A 21,762-nucleotide genomic window follows, 5' to 3' on the forward strand; every position below is an offset into this window, starting at 1 on the left:
TCCTTCCTTCCTTCCTTCCTTCCTTCCTTCCTTCCTTCCTTCCTTCCTCCCTCCCTCCCTCCCTCCCTCCCTCCCTTCCTTCTTTCTTTCTTCCTTTCTTTCGTGTACTGATCACTGCAGAAATATTGCATGGAATATAGTAGAAAAAACCTTCAATGTGTAGAGGCAGTACACTTTGATTAGCAGCAGAGGCTTGGCTGTTAGGTCCCTGGGCTAACCCTGGAACCGCAGACAAATGGCTTAGGTGCTCCACTTAGAAGGGGCTGGTGCTGCTACCACTGTCTTCTTTTCTGATCCAGGAGAAGGGACAGGTTCTTGTTTATTTGTTTGTTTCCTGTTTTGTTTTCTGCTGTATGTCCTGCCTCTAAAGTGACTGGCATAGAGGAAGCACTCGATAAATATTAGTTGAATGAGCAAAGTGTCATCAGGAGGGTAAACTGCCATTATGCCTGCAAAGCCCTGAGAGCAGGACCTGGCACGGAATTAGCTCTCAGGAAATATTCATCCAAAAAACACACAGTTAAAACAAAAACAGATTAAATCCTTTGTGTTCAATAAAGAATTTGGTAATGGATTTATATAAAATTCATTAATTATAATAATAGACTCCATTCATTTATTCATCAAATATGTATCAAGCAGTTAGCCTGTGCACTGTTGTCAGTCCTGGGGAATTCAGAGATAAGCAAAATTAGCCACAAATAAAGAACACCCATGAAACTTTCTGCCCTGCTGTCTGTCAATGACTGACAGCTGAGGGAGAAGAAACCTGTAGCACACTGATGAAATCAGGGTACATATCCGATTCCCTACAATTCTAGAGATACAAAAGCAGCTTCTCTCAGACAAGAGGTTATTCCGATTCCCAACTTCATGGCCCATGTCTGCCTTAGAGAATTTCTCAGCCAGTTGTTTCAGGTCATAGGCATAATTGGCTATTAGTCATGTCAGCACCGTTGTTCATGGACGTACATGGCAGCGCCATCCCTCAGCCGTCTGAAAAGCGAGGTCCCAGTTTCTGATTAATCTCTGGCTGGTCATTGAGGATGCTGAAGTAGCTCCTGCCTAATTGGACCATTTTATCTCTCAGCTCATCCATGTTCTGGATGTACTAGTGATAGAGGTGCCAGCACGTCCAAGCACAGCCCTGCCACCTTGCTAATCAGCCTCCGCGATTTGCTAGGGACACCACTGTTGGAATTGTTAAAGCCCAAGTGTTGGGAGAGGTTATACATAAATGGATGTTTTTTACCTCCAAGTCAGTTGCACACAGTTAATGAAACCTGAGGAGTTCATAAAATTAAAAACTAAAAAGCAGCATGTATAACATTTAGTGACGTAAGTCAAGCACATGCACACATGCACACACTCACCCCCCTCACAATGTGATAGCATAGAGACACGTGTACTTACAGAGGGAAGATCACATATGATAAAGAGCATGGGCACTTCATTTTATCAGCTGTGTGAACATGGCAGCTCACAGCCGTCCCAATGTCACCTGCTCGTCTGTCCAGTGGCAATAACATGAATGTCGACAAGGTTGTTGTGATGATTCAAATGCATTAAGTAATATTTTATAAGATCTCATACAATGTCTCCTCTACAACGTGTGCTAATTACATGGTGGTTGTTATGATTCTAGGAAACTACCCCATTCCCCCAACTCATGCAAAGGAACAATTAACATTTTGTAATAATTCATACTGAAAAGGAATTACTTCACTTTTCTAAGGATTGCACGAAATGAGAGGAAAAGACAAGGCAGACAGGTTTTGCTATTTCCACCTGGCTTCTTGAGGTGCGTGGTCTAGTTGTTCCAGGATTTAGGCCAGAACTGCAAGAGCTCCTGGAAGGCAGAACAGGAAGTGAGCTTTAGTCTATGAAGTGCTTGAGGCTTATCTTCCCAGCATCTCCAAAGCATTGTCCATGAAAAGAAAGAAAGAAAGAAAGAAAGAAAGAAAGAAAGAAAGAAAGAAAGAAAGAAAGAAAGAAGGAAAGAAGGAAGGAAGGAAGGAAGGAAGGAAGGAAGGAAGGAAGGAAGGAAGGAAGGAAGGAAAGAAGGAAGGAAGGAAAGAAAGAAAGAAAGAAAGAAAGAAAGGAAAAGAAAAGAAAAACAAAGTAATCAAAAATTAAAACCCAAAAGAGCATTCAATGTGGGGCTACCTTCCAAAATTGTCTTCAAATTAGTTTGGAACATACCGAATCCTGGATTGCCTCTTGAAGAATCACAATTCTTATTGTATTGTTGGAAGGTCTGAGAAATCTGGGAACAGCTCTAATGAAAAGAATAAAGGCACAGTTTTAAATCCTTTGACTTAGTTTTTTCTGAAATGCACGCTATGTGTTGCCGCACAAAATGCATTTCGGAAAAAGGCAGAGCTACAGTGTTGTGGATAGAATCATGTCCTCCACACAATCCATATCCACCAGTAAACAGAACGGGATCTCAACTTGCATATAGGGTCTTTGTAAATGTAATTAAACATATTGTGATGAAATCACCCTGGATTTTGATTGGGCCCTAATTCCAATGACTGGTGTCCTTGTAAGAAGAAAGAAAAGGACACAGAGGTCATCGGAGAAGGTGGTGATGTGAAGATGGATGCAGGGATTGGAGTGAGGCGCTGTGGGCCAAGGGACGTCAAGGACCGCCAGCCACCAGCAGGAGCTGGGATGAGACAAGGGGGGGGTCCTTCCTCAGAGGTTCCTGCACAGTCAGCCCTGACAACGCCTTCATCTTAGGCACCGAGCCTCTGACATGTGAGAGTAAATGCATTGGTCTGAGCCTCTCAGTCTGTGCTGATGTGTTCTGGCAGCCCTAGGAAACTAGTACATATAATATTCCAAAATGGCAATTTGGAAGGTAAGAAATGCCGGTAAATATATCATGATGAAAGGGTTCTCTCTCAGCCCATTAGTTTTGGTTCCAATTTTTGGTGATTGGAGTGGGGGTGGTGAGGAACTGTACACTGAGGATAGGAAAGCAGCAGTGGGAAGCTGTGTGCGGAAGCACTAACTCATGGCTGAAAGGTGACCTCTCCATCACTTCTTACGTTATCCCTTGTGCTCTGTCAGCAAGCGCACCTGGCTCTTGTGAGTTACCGGTGATTGTGAAGAGTGTCAATCAGGCAGCTTCTCTCATCATACCTCCAAGAGAAACAAATGAAAGATTATAAAATAAGAACTAGCCAACATGCAGTAGTAATGTTTCCTTATTTAAGGTCTCTGTGCTTAGCATTGCAGTCAGCGTGGAAAACTGAGATGAATGGCTACATTTTCATAGACGAAGACCTGAGCAGAATTTTGGTTTCATTTCTTTGTCTAGAAAAAAACAAAAACACGTATTTTTAATTCAGCCCTTTGCAGAGCTACAGCAAGACAGCACTGTGGAACCGAGCCTCAGTACCTATGACACACGATGGGGGGGGGGGGGCATCTGTGATCTCTGCAGAGCAGGAGAAAGAGCAGCTAAGGTCATGGTGTCAGAAGGGGCCAGAGGCCCCTGGGCCCTTTGGGGTGTGGTAGGCAAATAAGGCAAAAGGAGAGTTGCCCTAAATCTCGTTCCATCTTATCTGGAGAGCACGGCCTAGGGGCACCCCCTGCTAAATTCCTCAAATATAAGCCTGCTACCTCCCAGTTCCTTTGGCATTCAGAATTTGGACACTTTTCTAAAATGGCAAGTGTGGTCACGAGCTTAGGTCATGTTCATGATTCTGCAAAGAGCTCAGGGTTAGTTACTCATGCTTAAAGATGGCTAAAAGAAACTTTTTGGTACCGTGTGGGTCTCCGTCTCTGAGCCCCATCTTTGGTGAGCTCTTCCTCAGCCAGAGTTTCTTGACTTCTCCAAAGCCTCCTTAACGTCTCTCAATTCAGAGCACTTGTTTTTACTGCCCTATTTTCTTTGTAAAACATCCTACCCTCCTTACCTCCTGTATGCTTACGATGTTAAGACTGTGATTTCTAATGTTAGACTGACAATTTTCAGTCTCTACCTGGTGTCAAATGGGAGAGGATTTGAATTTCCTCATAGAGTTGTGTTAAGAATTAAATAAGATAACAACCGGTCAGTACATGGACCATTAGTAAATTGTGAAAAACGTCATCACCATCATCTTTACCAAAATATGGAACAATGTAAATATTTTCGTTTAGATATATTAGTCACATGAATTATGATGAAATTTTCAAAATTTATAGTTCCATTAATAAAAGTAAAACATCATAAGTGCCAATTAAGAGCAGGGAAAATGCTTATGTTATATTTTGAACTGAATAACAGCAAAATTTAAAAGTTAAAAATAAAAAAAATCCTTGGATTGTAGGTACCAATATCTTAATAGCAGTTATTTTGCCATGGCAAAATTGGGTCTTTTTTCTCTATATACTTTTTGCGTCTTGCAAATATTCCATAATGAACATCTACTATTTTTATAATGGTATAAAAGAATAGCCTTAAACTTAAAAAAAAAATGCTGGTTGAGTAAAGGAAATGTTTCCCTGCATGTTTATAACAGTCTGTGCCAGTGAGATGTGTCACATAGTGTCTAACATTTTCCTCTGATGAAGAACATGGAAACGGGTGGTAAAGAACAGGAGGGAAGGAGAGAGGTGAACGGGAAGGAGGAGGGGAAGCTGGGTGCAGACTCATTTGGTTAAATGTCACAAGGTCAATGCAGCATCCAAGTGTCACAGGGGCTGTTTATGTTCAAACACTGAAGCGAGAACAACAGCAAGGAAAATTCAGAACTGGCTGACCCTTGAAAGAATAAACAGAAAGTGTCCAGGGCTTGTCTCACCCTGGAATCAACCAGTATCCCAGCTCATCAAAGAAAATGAATCTTTTGGTGATTATGAGTCTGAAAAAAATGGAACTCATGTTTGTCATCTCCGTAAACAACCCTTCTCATTAAATCTTGATCGTGGGAGGAAGACAATATAGTATAATCGGGGGATGCGATGTCATCTTCTTATTTCATGTTTGAGTTCAATCTGGTATAACTGTGGTGTTCATGAATTTTAAACTGATGCAGCAAGAGAGAGATAGAGAGAATAATTGCTCGTCATCCACTCTGACGAGCATCTCTTGATATGAAAGATCACACTGGCAAGGGCAGGAAATGCACGAGAGGTTTTTACCCACCAATAATTTTAATTCATAAGAAACTTCCATTGTAAAAAATTGGAAAAAAACAACAACACATAAGTTTATTTCTAAATAAAGAGGTTTTCAACCAAAATGAGAAAAACAGTCACAAAAATGTTTCACAGTTCCAGGGAGAGAGGCAAAACAAAAACAAAAATACCTCATCCCAATCTGTGAGGGAAGAGCTGAGAAAGGCAGGAAATTACAAACGAGCAGGTCTGCCCTTGGCCGTAGGCAAGCTCTCTGAGACGGGAACGAGAAATGAGGTTACGAACATCCAGAGAGACACTAGCTGATAAAACTTAATCAGGCCAGTTTCACAAAGGGCAAATCTTTTCTGACAAATTTGGTGGCATTTTTGCATGGCAGAGAGGGCAGGGGGAGTACGTGACTGGGATGAGAGAGACAATTCCACTTGAGAAGGCAGAAAAGCACAGATGGTACATGTGGAAATGAGGCAGTCTTCGCTTTCCAAAGGAGGCCACTTGGGTGACATTCACCCCACACCCACTGATGTCATTAAGATACTCAGGTTGGCCATAAGCATGAAACAGGCTTGATGGGTCCGAGTGCTTAGTTGGGGCGCTGTATTACCAAAATTATGTCTGCTGTCATCAAATAATGGACATTGGGAGTACATATCCATGCTCACTAGTCACAGATTTTTTGAGTGTTTTTCTGTTATTTATTTGTTTTTCCGAATGTCCTCCTTCCAGTTTGTGACTGATATATACGTGGGATTGGTGCCATGTCACACAGATGTAACTTTATCTCAGAGAAAAACCAGTGGGGCCACTGCTCTGTCTCAATGATAAGAATAGGTTTTGCAGGGATTTCCAACATCTTCCCTCCTGGACTTTTTAGGAAAGTGCTTTTAGGTGCTTGCGCACTTGGCAGCAGGCTGTTATTTTTCAAAAGCTAATGTTGAAATGCTCTAAATTGGGGAAGTAATAAGGTCAAAGACCCAGAAAATCAAAAGAGAAAATCTAAGTTTACCTTTCAGTTGGGCCCTTAGCATCAGCCTACAAACGCACTTGTGCCTTTCATCCTAAAAATATAAATCAAAACTGAAACACACATACCAACAGCAGCTTCTCTTCGGCCTGCTGTGTTTCTGCTGACCTCTCTCTTTCTCTTTGCCATCTGACTTCTTTATGGAGTACTCTATATTCCGTGCCATGGCTTTCCTTTGGTCTTCAGTTTACCTTAAACTTGGCCTTTATGCTCAATTCATTTTGACTTTCATAGTGAAGCTTCTCCTAATGAAGAAAGCTGAGACTTTCTGATTATCAACATTAGTGCTTTGCTGTTATTTTTGTTGTTCACTGTTACTCTCTAACATGTGACAATCTTAACCATGTCCTCCATCGAAAGCTCTCCTTTCTTGGCCTCCGATGTGATGAGTATGATTGGCAGAATAATGGCCCCAAAGATGTCCATTCCTTCTCCCCGGAACACGTGAACATGTTGGATGCCATTGCAAAGGAGACATAAGTTTGCAGATGGAGTTAAGGTTGCTGATCTTAATAGAGAGATAACCTGTATTATCTGGATGAGGCCAATGTAATCACAAGTGTCCTCAAAAGCGGAAGACAGAAACAAAGAGAATGTGACCATGAGAGAACAGTCATTTCAGAAGGACTGGAGGTACTATTGCTGGCTTTGAAGGTGGAGAAAGGGGTCCACAAGCCAAGCAATGGGGGTAGCTTCTAGAAGCTGGGAAAGGCAAGAAAAGGAATTCTATCTAGAGCCTCTAGAAGGGGATGAGGCCCTACCAACACCTTAGGTTTTGCTCAGTGAGACCCATTTTGGCATTCTGACCTACAGAACTATAAGGTAATAGATGTAAGAGTATGTGGTTTGATGCCAGAAGTTGGAGGTAATTTGTTATGGTAACAATGGAAAACTAACAAGGGATCTTGGTAGAACATGCTCAACTTCTCACATGAATCTCCCTCAGCAGTTAGTGTCCGTTTTCTCTCTGTGGTCAATGCCATGAACGTCGAAATTCCCTGGCCTTCCACCTTCTGTTTTCCTTTCCTTCAGTTCCACGTTGTTACTGCCCATTACAAAGCTGCTGCCTCCCTCCCCATCCAGCTGCAGTACAGCCAGCTGCTGGGTCTATGTCTACCAGTCCCTCTGGCGATGCAAATGTAACATGTTATAATTATATTTCTTAAAACAGCAAAATTGTGCATCTCAAACAAATATACATGAACCCATCCAAAAGACATTGTCTAACAAATTAATTAATGTGGGAACCAGTCAAATGTTGCAGTTTGTTTAAAGTAGAATTCAGAGAATCGCACGTGCGTAGTCTATAAGCAATGGTAAAATACATTTATAAATCAAAGCCAAATGGGTTTATTGTGGGTAAATTGCATGGTATGTGAATTATATCTCAAGAAAGCTGCTACGAAAAACAAAACAAAACAAAAACCTGGCTTATTCACAAAGAAACAAGAGAAAAACCAATTGTATTCCAGTGGACACAATTCATTTGCATTTCAATGGTAAGAATCATTTGCATTCTTAACAGTTTTATTTTCCTTACATTGTTGGAAAATAGATAAAAGATATTGAAAGGCAGAGTTAACCCAAAAAAGTGCAGTGGACAGGACACCGGTCTTTTTTTTCCCATTAGTTTCAGGTGTACAAAACAATGTAATAGTTAGACATGAATACCCCTCACAAAATGATACCCCCTCCCCCAATCTACTACCCCTCTGACATCATATATAGCTGTTACAGTCCCACTGACTCTATTCCCTGTGCTGTACTCCACATCCTGTGACTATATATATATATATATATATATATATATATATATATATATATATAAAATTATAGTTGACATCATTATTATTCAGCTTCAGGTGTACACTGCAGTGGTCAGGCATCTACACCGTCCATGAAGTGGTCTCCCTAATGGGACCAGTTTCCATTGGATACCCTACAAGATCTTTACAACATTATTGATTATATTCCCCAAATTGACTTTCGTATCCCCGTGGCCATCTTGTGGTTACCAGTTTGTGCTTTCCAATCCCCTCACCTTCCCCCTTATCCCCACTCCCCCTCCCATCTAGCAACCCTCAGTTTTTCCTCTATGTCTCTGAGACTGTTTCTGTTTACTTTGCTGATTTATTCAGTTCTTTAGATTCCACATATAAGTGAGATCATTTGGTATTTGTCTTTCTCTGTCCGATTTATTTCACTTAACATAATGTTCTCTAGGTCCATCCATATTGTTGCAAATGGTAAGGTTTCATTCTTCTTTTTGGCTGAGTAATACTCCATTGTATAAATGTACCACAATTTCTTAATCCAGTCGTCTACCGATGGGTATTTCAGTTGTTTCCAAGTCTTGGCTATTGTGAATAGTGCTGCAATAAACATAAGGGTGCATATATTTTTTTGAATTAGTGTTTTGGATTTCTCTGGATAGATACCTAGGAGTGGAATTGCTGGATCATAAGGTAGTTCCATTTTCAGATTTTTGAGATACCTCCATACTGATTTCCATAGTAGCTGCACCAATCTGCAATCCCACCCACAGTGCACAAGGGCTCCCGTTTCTCCACATCCACGCCAGCACTTGTTGTTTGTTGATTTATTGATGACAGCCATTTTGACCGGAGTGAGGTGGTATCTCATTGTAGTTTTTACTTGCGTTTCTCTAATGATTAGTGAGATTGAGCATTTTGTCATATGTCTATTTGCCATCTGTATAATCTCTTTAGAAAAATGTCTCTTCATGTCCTCTGCCATTTTTTAATTGGGTTGTTTATTTTTTTGGTGTTGAGTTGAGTGAGTTTTTTATAAATTTTGGATATTAACCCCTTATCAGATGTATCATTGACAAATATCTTCTCCCATTCAGTAGGATGCTTTTTTGTTTTATTGCTGATTTCCTTTGCTGTGAAAAAAACCTTTCAGTTTGATGTAATTCCATGTGTTTATTTTTTCTCTTACTTCCCTTGCCTGAGGGGAAATATCAGTAAAAATATTACTAAGGGTAATATCTGTAAACTTTGTTCGTATATTTTCTTCTAGGAGTTTTATGGTTTCAGATATTATATTTAAGTCTTTAATCCATTTTGAATTTATTTTTGTATGTGGTGTAAGGAGCTGTTCCAGCCTCGTTTCTGTAGTGTGGTGACGATCACATTTGCCTCACCCGGTCATCTCTGATGTCCTTTTTTGAGATCTTTCACGAACTCCCCTGGTACGTCCTGTCCCACATCTGTCATCTGGTCATATTCTTATTCTCCAGATGATCATTTTACACATTATCTCCTCCTCTCAAACTTCCCATAAATCCTGTCCTATTGTTTGTCTCAGCTGAGGATATCACTTCCTCCTTCCTAAGAAAGTAAAAAAAAATAAAAAAAATCACAGGCTATTTAACATGCTTTCAACCCCACACAGGTCAGCTAGTACGTTTTCTACTCGCGCCTATTTTCTCTGCCATCCCTCTTGCTACTGTGGAAGGAACAGCAGTGACCCAGACCCCCACAGGAGGGCGTCTCTCAGGCATCACCTGTCTGTCCTGCACCCTCGTGTCCTCACAGTACTGAGTCATGGCCAGAAGCAAATGTGCGGTGACACCTCATCTCAACAAGATGCCTTGACCTTGGACTTTCTCCAACACTATCCTGTGCTGACCCCTTTATGGAAAAGGCCTCCACTTGTTCCCATACGTTCTGTTCCCAATTCCTCACTCTGCCCCCCTGACCTCACTCCCTTCAGGATCCAGGCTCCACTCAATGTCTTGTTGAGTCCTCAGTGGTCATCTGTTGCTGTCACCATGGTGTGTTTTGCCCTCATCTCATGTGTCCAACCGCCCCTGTTTGGCCAAGCTGGCCATCTCCTCCTGGGAGAAAGGCCACTGTAGATCCTAGGTCGTTCCTAGGACGCCTCCTACAACACTGACCATTCTTCCTCAGTCCCTTTCTGGTTCTTCCTCACCGTTCTGATCTCTAAGTGTGACTTAAGGCTCTGTTTGGACCTCTCCTGCGCTATACATACAGTCATTCTGACTCTCAGACAGATGCTCTCTCCAAAAGCATAGATGCAGACCCACACTGAGTGGCACCTTAGACAGTTTCAGTAGGACGTCTAATGGAAGCCCTCGGGGCTTTGCACATGCTTTTCCTGTTTAGGATTTTTCTTGCTGCATGTCCATGGGATCCCTGTACACATGGTACCAGATCAGTGATGTCTTCCTGTAGCACCTTTTATGAAATAGCATCTCACCACAACCCAGAATTCCTCACTCCCTCACCCTTTGTTTTCCTCAGAGAATTTCAAACTATCTCGGGTGCCACATGCTCCTGTGTGGACATATTTAATGCTTCTTCCAATTAACTTCATCACAGTAGCAGTTTTAGCAGTTTTTTCCACTGCTACGTTTCCAGACCTGAAGCTAGTTCTTGCACATAGTAAGCCCACAAATCAGTGTTTAGTGAGGGATAAAAATGAATTAACTTGCATCTCCTTGCTCATCTCTTTTCATTCTCCCCGTGCCTCATCTCTCTCCTTCTCCTTCTCCAGTAGAGACGTCAGCAGACCAGCATCCTTGCCTTCATCCACAAACACCAGCTCAGTCTTCCCAGTGCTCCCATTCCTTTGTCTCTCATGTCAATCCATCATTCTGCCCTGTAGGTTCTGCCTCTAACGCTTCAGAACAGCTCTCGCATTGTTCTCGGTCCCTGCAAACCTACTGACAATGCTCCAATTATCCCTGTGTTTTCAAATGTTTGATAAATGATCCCCCCCATCTGTGTTTCTCTCCCCTACCCCTCATCCTTCCTCTAGTGAGTCGTAGATCTAAGCATGTCACACTCCTGTGTAAAATGGAAAACACGCCCATGTTTTCTAACTGTTTACTCATCAAGTTCAAACCTCTGTCATGTCGTATAGGATTCTTCCAAACTGATTGGAATCTACGATTCCATCTTTATATTTTATTACTCTCTTACTTTCCAGATTAGTTACATTTTTTGAATGACAGATATTTCATATCTTTATTCAAGTTTTTTCTTAGAATGTCCTTACTATATCCTTACCCTTCTCTTTCAAAGGCATTCTCATTCTCATTTTTTTTTGTACATGGCCCAAATATTGCATCTTTGTCACTCTTTCATAACTTCTAGGTCGAATTAATAATTTTCTGGACTCCCTTAAAATTATATGATAATTATATATATGCTTTTGAAATAATACTTATCCTGTAATATAGCAGTTAGTCAGTTGTTTGCATGCCCTTTCCCTGGAGTGTATATCACAGTGACTTGAGAGCATGTACATCACCTCACATAGTTGCAATGTTGTTTTATGATGAGAACTTCCAAGATCTCCTGTCTCTAGCTTCCAAGATCTCAGTACTCTCTAGCTGTTTGGTATCAAGAACATTACTTAAGTTCTCTTAATCTCAAGTTTTTCACCATTAAGTTGGGAATATTAGAATCTACCTGACTGTGTTCTTGTAAGGATAAAATAAGATAATTACTGTGCAACTTCAACTGTTTCTCTGGAACTCACTGTGTGCCAAAATTGCTCTTATTAGCTTATAAGCTTCTCGAGTGCAATTTATTTACTTAGTTTGCATTGTCAGTGCATAAAGAAGTTTCAACGCATAATCAGAGGTAATAAAAGTTGGTTGAATTTACTTTCATTAGACTTTATCACCGTGTGCTGGCAATACCCAAATAAGCATGCTGTAGAATTATATTTCGGTTTGGCTTTAAACTGAAGAGATCAACGGAATGCAAAATATATGCTAATGAACACTTCTTATTATGATTTGCTTTATGATCTGTGTGTCCCTTCCAATATGTTGTATACCTTCCAGGCAGGCTTAATACTTAACCTGCAAAGCTTGAGGTCACCACAGATGTCTGAGTGGGCTAAGATGCTGTGGTCTCCAGTGTCACACCATGGGTGCACCATCAGTTCATTCTGCTCGGGTAACATATAAAAATGACCAGAATGATTCCGTATGTTCAAATTCCGTAGCTCCTCAATGAAGAACTGTCTTCTCAAAGGTCTGTCACATGGAGGAAATGTCAGGCATGGCCATTGCCAAGTGACAAACTCTTTTTCAGATCTTTGAAGCTCGCTTGAATAAGGAGTCACTAATTATCCAAGTTATAAAATGAATGCCAATTTACGTATGGTTTGAACCTAAGTAATGCTTGAAGTAAAAGCTATTTTGAACTCACATATTTACCAGCCTTATTGAAATGTAATTGACATGTACCATTGTGTAATTTACGATGTACAAGGTGTTGATTTGATATATATTGCAAAATTATTAGCACATAAGGTTAGTTAGCATGTACATCACCTCACATAGTTACAATGTTGTTTTATGATGAGAACTTCCAAGATCTCCTGTCTTAGCAACTTTCAAAGATATAATACAATACTGTTAACTACAGTCTCCATGCTGTACGTTATTCATCTTGTAACTGGAAATTTGTACCGTTTGACCACCTCCCCCGCCCCCATGGTGTTACCTGAATGCCATCCCCTCCTTCTGGGCCTGCGCTAGTCTCTGGTTTCAGAGGGGGCTGGCCTTCACATTCTGGGTTCTACCTACCGGCCCCTAGTAACTTCTGAAAACAGGCTGCCTGCCCAGGTTGTCTGCACTTTGCGGTTCAGGAGAGGGAACATCCGGAACACTGGGCTCTCGTTGTTTATTTCAGTCTGTCTCTCTCAAGGCTCCTTGAGTTGCAGGGAACAGAAACTGTGAAGCTGTGAAGCTCATGGTTTATGGGACCAGAGGCAGGTCTCACTACACACTGGAAGCAAGGATCAAAAAGCTCAGCTACTCTTTACTCAGTTATTCTTTCTCTCCATGGTTCGACTGTCTGTCAGTCTGAATCTCTGACTCTTCATGAGTTTCATGGAAGATGGATGCTTTAATATTCCCGAACAACCTTATCTCCACTTGAGTAACCATCAGAGACCAGCATCTCTTAGTACTACTACCCAGTCCCAGGAGAGAGAAGCACAGCAGTCCTGCAGACATAGCACCTGTGGTCCTGTCAGTCATGGCCAAGGGGACCCAGTAAAGTAAACCAAACACGACTTTAGGAACTCACTTCTGTGGGATAAGCACTGATTCTCCATGAAGAGGTTCATACACTTCCAGAAATGCCAAAATGTGACTGCCTTAGATCCAACCAAAGTCTCCTAAGACCCAGGGGGTGACAATGAATGTTAGACACTGGTAGCTTTGAACCAATATTGGAGTCAGATCATAGATTGAAACATTTCTTAAATTCCATCAGAAATAAAAGAGTGGGGGAAATGGGCAAAACCTTACATGCATTTTCAATAACATTGCATGTTTCTTTTTTCGCCATTTAAAAAATATTTTTCATTGTTCATCTACTGCAAAGTTCTTGCAAACTTTACTGCCAAGTAACACATTTTTAATAGAGTAGCATTATAATCACAGGTGGCGATTTTATAATAGTAGATGTTTTCAATACAATTATTTGATCATGTGTTGTTATAGTAGCTCAACATACCAACATTTTAACTAACCTCTAGTATATTCTTAAAGTAAAATTTCTTGAAAAGGTATTTTGATTTCTTGTGTCTGACATCATATTGTCATGTTTTCAGCTGTTCTGGTACAGAAATTCAGTGTTATCTTTGCTTTCTGACAGTGTACACAAAGTGACAAAAAATCTGCTATTATTTCATTATTTCATTACAGTATAAAGAAATCTAACAGTTTATCAAAAGAGATTGAACAATTAATTGACAAGCTAGACTTTTTGCTGGTATGAGTCGAGCTTTAACAGTTTGATAATGGCAAATATCCATGAGTAAATAATATACCAACTGATGATATTTCACCAAGACCAAGTTCTGTGTCTCTCAGAATGAACCCGTTTGTTGGAAAATGCCTGATTCTATTAGTCTTAAGGTCATCTATTAAATGGGATTGGAAATGTGTGTCACAAAAGGTGTGAGAGGGATTTAATCTGTTAATTGTTGCATGTAAATTCCTTTGAAAACCACAAATCGCTCTCCCAAATATAAGGCATCATTAAGCTAAGTTATACACCAGATTTAGATTTATATGAAGTTCCAACAGCACTTTTTCCTGAGTGAAGGTAAAGGAAAGTAAATAAATTAACATTTGTTTTGTGCGTGGCCCTATACTCTTTCCTTAATTAAAAAGAAATCAATTGTTTTTTTCTTAACGTAATGCATGTTGCTTTTAAACATTCAAGCTATGAAAAGCTATGCAAAGCAAATGAAAAACCTTATTCAAATAAAACTCCCAAAATAAAAATTATTAAAATTTGGAAAAATTGCAGCCATCTTTCTATGCATATAGATACAGAGAGGGTAGATTAATGTGTACATAGATAAATGTATAGAAAGAGAAAAAACTTTCATAAAAATGAGATCATACCATAGATGCTACTTTTAATGTCACAATTACATTTTATTTTAATTTAGCAAAAGTAAAAATGAAAAGAATTATGAACTTCTAATAAATGATTTGAGACAACAACAATTACATATATTCTAAAAGATTCCTCTGAACATAACAGATGCACTGAATAACACTAAAAGGTCACAGTGCTTATGCTTTTAAGAATTATGTTTATATATAAAAAACTTATGCTTTAAATATATGTATGTATATACCCTATGGACCTTTTGCCATGAAAGGAAATGCCATTAGCACTCACACATGTCTAACAATATTCCCTCACCCACTACTCATTTTGCTATTTGTATTCTTATTTTTACATTATCCAAGTTTATAGCATTCATATTCTGTTCTGCAGTGAAAACTAACATTGTTCTTCAGTGTTAGTTTTATATTTAAATATAGTCCATGTATGTACATCCTATTTCCCCTTCATTCTTGAGATTTTGAGATCTTAATTGGATGGATGTCATTGTTAAGTCAGTTCTTTAACAGTCATTCATGTTTTATCCCCTGAGGGTTTTGCTTTTTGTCTTGATGTTAAAAAATGTTCAATGTCATTATATTTGAAAGATCCTTTGGTGGGTGAGAATAGTCATGTCACCCTTTTACTCAGAATGTGGTAGGCTTTTCTTCACTGCCTTCTGCTGTAGGATGCTACTGTTAGAAAACCTGAGGTTAATCTGACTTTTCTTTCACTCTTTTGGATGATTTGCTGCTTTAGCCCAGTTCTCCTGCAAAGTCTTTCTCTGACTTGAGGATCACTCAGCTAGCTAGCACGGGCCTTGCCATTGAGTCCTGACTCAGTGTCCCTGGAACGTGGTGTGTTCTTCCATTTACAGGCACTTTTCTGCACGGTATCTTCTGATACATTTGTTTGATTCTCCGTCTCAGTGACATCAAGGATCTTTACGTTGGATCATCTGTGTCTGGCTTTTTTATTCATTGCTTTGTCTTCAATTGCTTTATTATCTGTGCTTTTTCAACAGTATTAATTATAATTATCTCAAATTTTCTGTTTATGTCAGTAATTTGACATTCTGTAGTGTCTGCTTTGCCTATGCTAATTGATGTATTGGTTCTTTAAAGATGCTGTTTTGGTTGCAATTTGTATCCTCAAGTTTGCAACCTCCTAATTTATCTGATTCTATTGTCTGTTTTTTCATCTTGATATTGAGTTACGTTACTTTTGTAATTCATGTTCTTATTCTACAGCATAAAACACCTTTGAGAAATTTTTCAGGGTTCCCTGAGTTATGTTTTCTTCTGGAATGAGTATTTTATCTATCTTTGGCATGCCATGTTTTTTTCACATGTATTGTTGTAGTGTTTTTTGCATCGTTCCTATTCCATTTCTTTTTATTTTGCTCATGCTTGAGGATCTATGTACAGACAATTCATTTATTCCTTTATAGAGAAGGAAATTTCTTCTCGTTCTTCTCCTCATGTCAGGGGCCTGTTTGTTTCTCCCTCTCAGCCCCAGCGTGCAGGCTGGGTAGGTAATGAGAACCCACATTCTGTAGCTGAGGGTGGTGGGCTGGAGGGAAGTCCAGCCTTTATCACCATACCTGGGTGCTACCCTCCATTTTATGGTTTTATCTTTACTGGGAAGGGGCATTTCGGTGTGAATGGTGATCCTGCAAGACGTGAGCAAGTGCTATACTTTGAAATATGACCTTGCATGGAGAGCGAAAGAGGGTGTCCGCACAGGGGAGCCCCTTACATCTCAGAACCTGAGGGAGATAAGGAGATGGGGTCAGCCCAGCAGGTGGTGTAAATAGGTACGTGCACATAATTATATCTGTAGCCTACACACACACACACACACACACACACACACACACACACACACACACACAGAGTCACGGAGAGGACCTCAGAGCAAGAACACTCAGTAAGAGCGAATACTCTTTGCATCCAGATCATGGCTTCTAAATACCACTCCCTAATATAGGAAACCAGGTTTTCTTAGAGAAGAAAAAACAAAAAAAGACCACTTCCATGGCTGAGGTAGAGGAAATACAAGATGACTCCAGAACACTCTCTTATACCATAAAGTAAGGAAGAGTTCAAAGTCTGATAGGCACGTGTCGGAAAGACGAGAAAGCCAGGTTGAACGGGTGGGCTGCTGCTTGCCAGGTCAGGGACAAGTTGGGCGTCAAAATAAATGGTAATGGATTACCACTTGTTTAATAAAATAAGAAACCACGCATTCACACCGATACAGTAGACCAGACTGATGGAAATACATGGGGAAAAAATGAAATGTTCAATGATTTAGCATTGTCTCAAAGCCCCTAACCACAAAATACTTACTAATTCTGAAGGCAAAAAGGAGTAACTTAACAGGGGAGGAGTCTGGCAGGTAGCACCTAATAACCAAATGACCAAAGTGAACTTCAGCAGTGATGGGACAGACAGAAGTCCCGAAATAGGCAGTGTGCCACACACACTTTCTTGAGGGGAATCGTAGTGAGATGGCAGACAACGTGCTGTACCTGGAAGAGGGGCGTGGAGGGATAGAGGGCAACCCACGTGATCACTGCACCCTGGCTGGCTGGCTGGCAGGAGTCTTTTTCATGTGAGAGAGATAGATAGATAGACAGATAGATAGATAGATAGATAGATAGATAGATAGATAGATAGATAGATAGAGATGATATAGATATAGATATAGATATAGCTATAGCTATAGCTATAGATATAGATATAGATATAGATATCTATCTATACATATATATATATATATATTATAGATATATTTTTAAAGATCCCATTTTTACTGGTCTTACTACTATTTTCAAATGTCTTTATAGACTGCTTCCTTAAGTGCACCCTCAGCATGCAGCTCCTCCTGGGTAGCTGACCGCTCAGACAAGCCCACATGCGGTGACACATTACCAAATCAGTGACTCGTAATGTTCGAAGGTGTCATGGTCAGGGTTATCAAGGAAAGACTGGGGACCGGTTCCACACTGGTGGAGACTAAACAGACGAAATAGTTAAATGGAGTCTGACTCTCAGCTGGGCCCTCTTGCTACAAAGGGTTTTATTAGGAAAAATGGTGCCAGCTGTGACTTGAGGATTAGATACTAGTACTGAATCAGTGTTAATTTCCTGGTGTTGATGGTTTTACTGTGGTTGTGTATAAGAATGTCCCTTGTAGGAAATGTAAACTAATTTATTTGGGGTGATGAGGCATCAGTTTGCAAACTTTAAGTGGTTTAACAAAATATCTCTTTGTACCATTCTTGCACTATTTTCTGTATGCTTGCAATTGTTTCAAAATAAAAGTTGTTGTTTGTTTTTTTAATGTGTGTTGACTTCATATCCAACACAGACTTGCATTCAAAGCAGGGTCGGGTTCTCTCATGTGGTGTTCTTCTTTTCTGTTTCCAGGTGACAGTCGTCTGAGCCGACCCACCTTTACCCAGGAGCCACACGATGTCACTTTTCCTCTGGATTTATCACAATCTGAAATCACGCTGAACTGTGCTGCAAACGGTTACCCCTCATCCCATTACAGGTAAAATCCTACCTGTTGGCACCGCACTGGGTGTTTTCTTTGTCTTTGAGGTAAAACATGCACACAGTGAAATGCTTCAGGTGCCCTCGTTTGTAGGGGACATCTCAGTGAGCTCTTACACGGGCATACATCTGTGTGCCCGTCGCTGAAGCAAGAACATATACATTTTGTTCCCAGTGTCCCCCACTTTCCAGGCAGCATCCCTACCCCCACCCCCACCCCAGGCAGCCACTGTTAGGACTCTGCTGATTGGTTAGCTTTGCCTAGAACAGTTATTTTTGACATTGGTGCCACTCAGTGTCATGTTGTGGTGTGAACTGAAAGAAAAAAGGAAAAGAAAGGGAGGGAGGAAGGAAAGAAACACAGGAAGACAGAAAAAAAAGAAAGATAAAGGGTAATGACAGGAAAAGAGAGGGTGGAAAGGAAAAGATTTGTTTCCCAAATTTGCACGACTGAAGTGTCGGCTCATTCTGTACCCCCCTCCCCATAATGCAGTGTGGCTGCCTCAGTTGCCTAATAAAGAATGTCTGTGGAAGTGTTCCCTTAAAAGCAGTTCATCAAGACGGAAGCTATTTTATCAGATTTCTGTGACTCCAGAGACAGGGCCCATCAGCCCAAAAGCACTGATTTTGGAAAAAGATGTCAAAAGCAGTTATGTACCTTCGAAGGCAGAAAAATAACGCTTATTTGGGGCAAGAAGAAAAATAATTATACTTGTTTCTCACATATTACCTTGGAATAATAGGGAAAAAGGGTCAGTAATGTTTTTGTTCTTACAAGGTTGCAATAAAGACAGAATTTGATCCATGTTGTGGGTGGAATTCACAAATTTTAAAATATATACATGTAGATATCATGCTTGTGTAAATAATATTTTGTTGGTAAGACTTGCATATGCAGTGTGAATATAGGAAAAGACAAAATCAATATTAATAACCATTGTAACTTTGGGTTTAAAAGCATTTTTTTAAAGTCTTAATTTTTATCAGGGAAGTTGAATCAACACACAGAAAAAATAGCAATTCCAATCCATTTTGGTAAAATAAGCTCTTTTGCCTACTTTTTACGTTGCATTAAAAATACCATATTTACATGTATAATTGCTTTGATCTTAAAATCGTCTAGATTAATTAACTAAATGGCTCATCGGCACTAAGCTAAAGAAAACTCTCCCTTGTTTTGTCGAGCTAATGTCAGCATTATATTTTTTTAACAACAAAAGAGCTGGAAAGCTATGGATTCCCATGTATTTCTCATATGTTTACTAAACTTGCCTATGTTTAGCATCTCCAAACCAGTGGAGCCCATCTGGTAGGTGAAAATCATTCACTTTACAAATGGTTTGTTTGTTTTCCTTAAATAATGCACTTCCTTATTTAATTTATCATGTGGTTAAACATATAAAAATCTGATTAACACCTTTCTCAGATCATCTACTACTTAAAGTTGTAATTTTTATTTTTGAGAGCTAATTTGATTGATCATAAGGATTAGTAGATTGTGTTAGAGAAAGGAAAGAATACACAAATCCCGATAAAATAAGAAACATGTGCTAAGTATCAGATCAGTCAATGAATCAAGCAAGCCTGATATAAAAATAGCTATTGGTTTATAACAGGCAGGAAAAATATAAAACGGTGGTTCTCAAGTAATTTGCTACTTAGTTTTATCTATGAAGAAATACACTACATGAAGAGACTATACATTCCAATATTATTAAATGGCTTTTGCATTTAAGATACTTGTAAGTTAAGAGGTAATTTATTTTCAGTCCCCATAATCTGGCTTAGCTCACCTCTAATATTATAGTATAAAATGCTCATAAGGCAAGAGGCTTTGGAGAGTGAGGAAAGAAAGTTTTTAACACTTAAATGTCAGAGTCAGACCCAATTTCCGTGATAATAAAGCAAAGGTCAGAGGTAGCTCAGATAATGTACATTAGCAAGAAAATTTGAAATGTTAGTTTTAATATGACCCTTTCTAACTTAATTTTAATTTAAAAAACTCGTTTATAAGCATACTCACCTTAGATTGTGTGTGTGTGAAATAGAGGGGAAATCTTCATGATTTATGTGGCCTTATTCGAGGTTGTTTGGATACTGTGTGAACTATCTATATAAATAGCTCTTGACTTAGAACAAGGAGTTAGGATTCTGTCACAGCTCTGTCATTCCTGTCACCTTGCAGTGATCATTCCTCTTTCCTAGCATCAGCTCCCTTATCCAGAAAGTGAGGGTGTGGTTGATTTTAAGAGGCATTTTCTTCCTTTCAGTAAGTTCCCTTTAGCAAACTGATTCTCACGGGAGTGTAAGCAGTATGTAAAGTGGAACTTTGGCAACAGTTTAAAAGCAAGTTGTCTCAGGTCGCTTCCAGTGGAGTAGACACCTTTGCAACCAGGATTTCAGAGAAGGCGAGAGGACATAGAAGTGTTAGGCAAGTTTGGAGAAAAGCTTTCAAATGGAAAGGATCGCTCTGTATTGTGTTGAAGACCAGGTAACACATGAGAATTAAGTCTATCGTGGACACTTTGCAAAGGGAAGGGACCCGGGTCACCCAATGAGGGTACTTGGGTAAGATTGCTTATACTTAGAAAGTCTAGAATAATCGGATAGCAGTGAGCTGGGTTCCAGTTCATAATATGTGCTTAATTTGGAACGATGAAGCAACACACACATATGTGATTTCTACATCGGCTCCACCGTCTGTCGGGAAATGCTCTTTGGATGGTACGGAGCATTTGTGCCACGGCTGTCTTGACTTCGTCACCCAAAGAGGCGGCTTTCTCCTCCAACTGAGTCTGTGCCACTTCGTCGTAAACACACTGTTGAGTCTGGAGAAGCTGCCTGCCCTGAGTAAAAATCATAACAATAATTACTTTGCCTTTTATCCTTTTCATTCATTTCCTCACTTAATCTCCTTAAGAACCCCATGAGGTAAAACAGGGGAGCTGCTATTGTGCAGATTTTATAAGTGGTGCATATGACTTCTGCAGAAATTGGATGACTTGTCCAAGGATGTACTGCAAGGGAACATCCAAGCTTGACCTGGGACTCCTTCCTGAGCACTGGTATCAGCATTAGTGCACATACCCTGAGCCAGCAAGACTCTTAGGAAATCAGATTTTGAAGTTCTCCTGCAGGGATGTAGGGATGGGCCCAGAAACAGGAGTTTTTAATAAGTACTCCATGTGATTCAAAAGCAAGGCCCAGTTTTGAAACAAACACACACACACACACACACACACACACACACACACACACTTGCATTATCAAAGGGCCAAACGTAGCCCCCGGCCATTCTATTCCTGACACAGGCTTAATTACTTAATGGTAAAGGATGTTCCAGGTCAAGATTTTAGTGCAAATCTACGACATTTCCTGGAATTAGTAGGATATCAATTCAGATGTCTAAAAGAATCTTTTAAAGCATGTTCTCTAGCCGGCATCGCAGGGACATTCTGCTGGACATTCATGCCTATCAGCACCGTCTGCATGACGACCCCTCGAATTCATTACCAGTGCTTCTCCATCGATTTAACATATTAATTAGGACAAAGCCCACACCGGGCGTTGAACTCCTGATCTATATGCACAGTTTAATAATCATTGTACCGTAGTGATTAGA

General features: G+C 40.0%; 1 protein-coding gene across 3 annotated transcripts in view; it reads left to right on the forward strand.

Annotated features, from left to right (window-relative positions):
• The window catches only part of CNTN6 (contactin 6), a 253,496-nt gene that overhangs the window by 93,370 nt on the left and 138,364 nt on the right, over positions 1-21,762 (forward strand). For all 3 annotated transcript variants that reach the window (XM_019755809.3, XM_019755810.3, XM_019755811.3), the window contains exon 3: positions 18,012-18,138. In XM_019755809.3, coding sequence (XP_019611368.3) covers positions 18,012-18,138 — 127 coding nt within the window. The remainder of the gene's footprint in view (positions 1-18,011; positions 18,139-21,762) is intronic.

The sequence above is a fragment of the Rhinolophus sinicus genome, chromosome 5, assembly GCF_057876585.1.
Source record: "Rhinolophus sinicus isolate RSI-liver-muscle chromosome 5, RSI-T2T, whole genome shotgun sequence".
Classification (NCBI taxonomy): domain Eukaryota; kingdom Metazoa; phylum Chordata; class Mammalia; order Chiroptera; family Rhinolophidae; genus Rhinolophus; species Rhinolophus sinicus.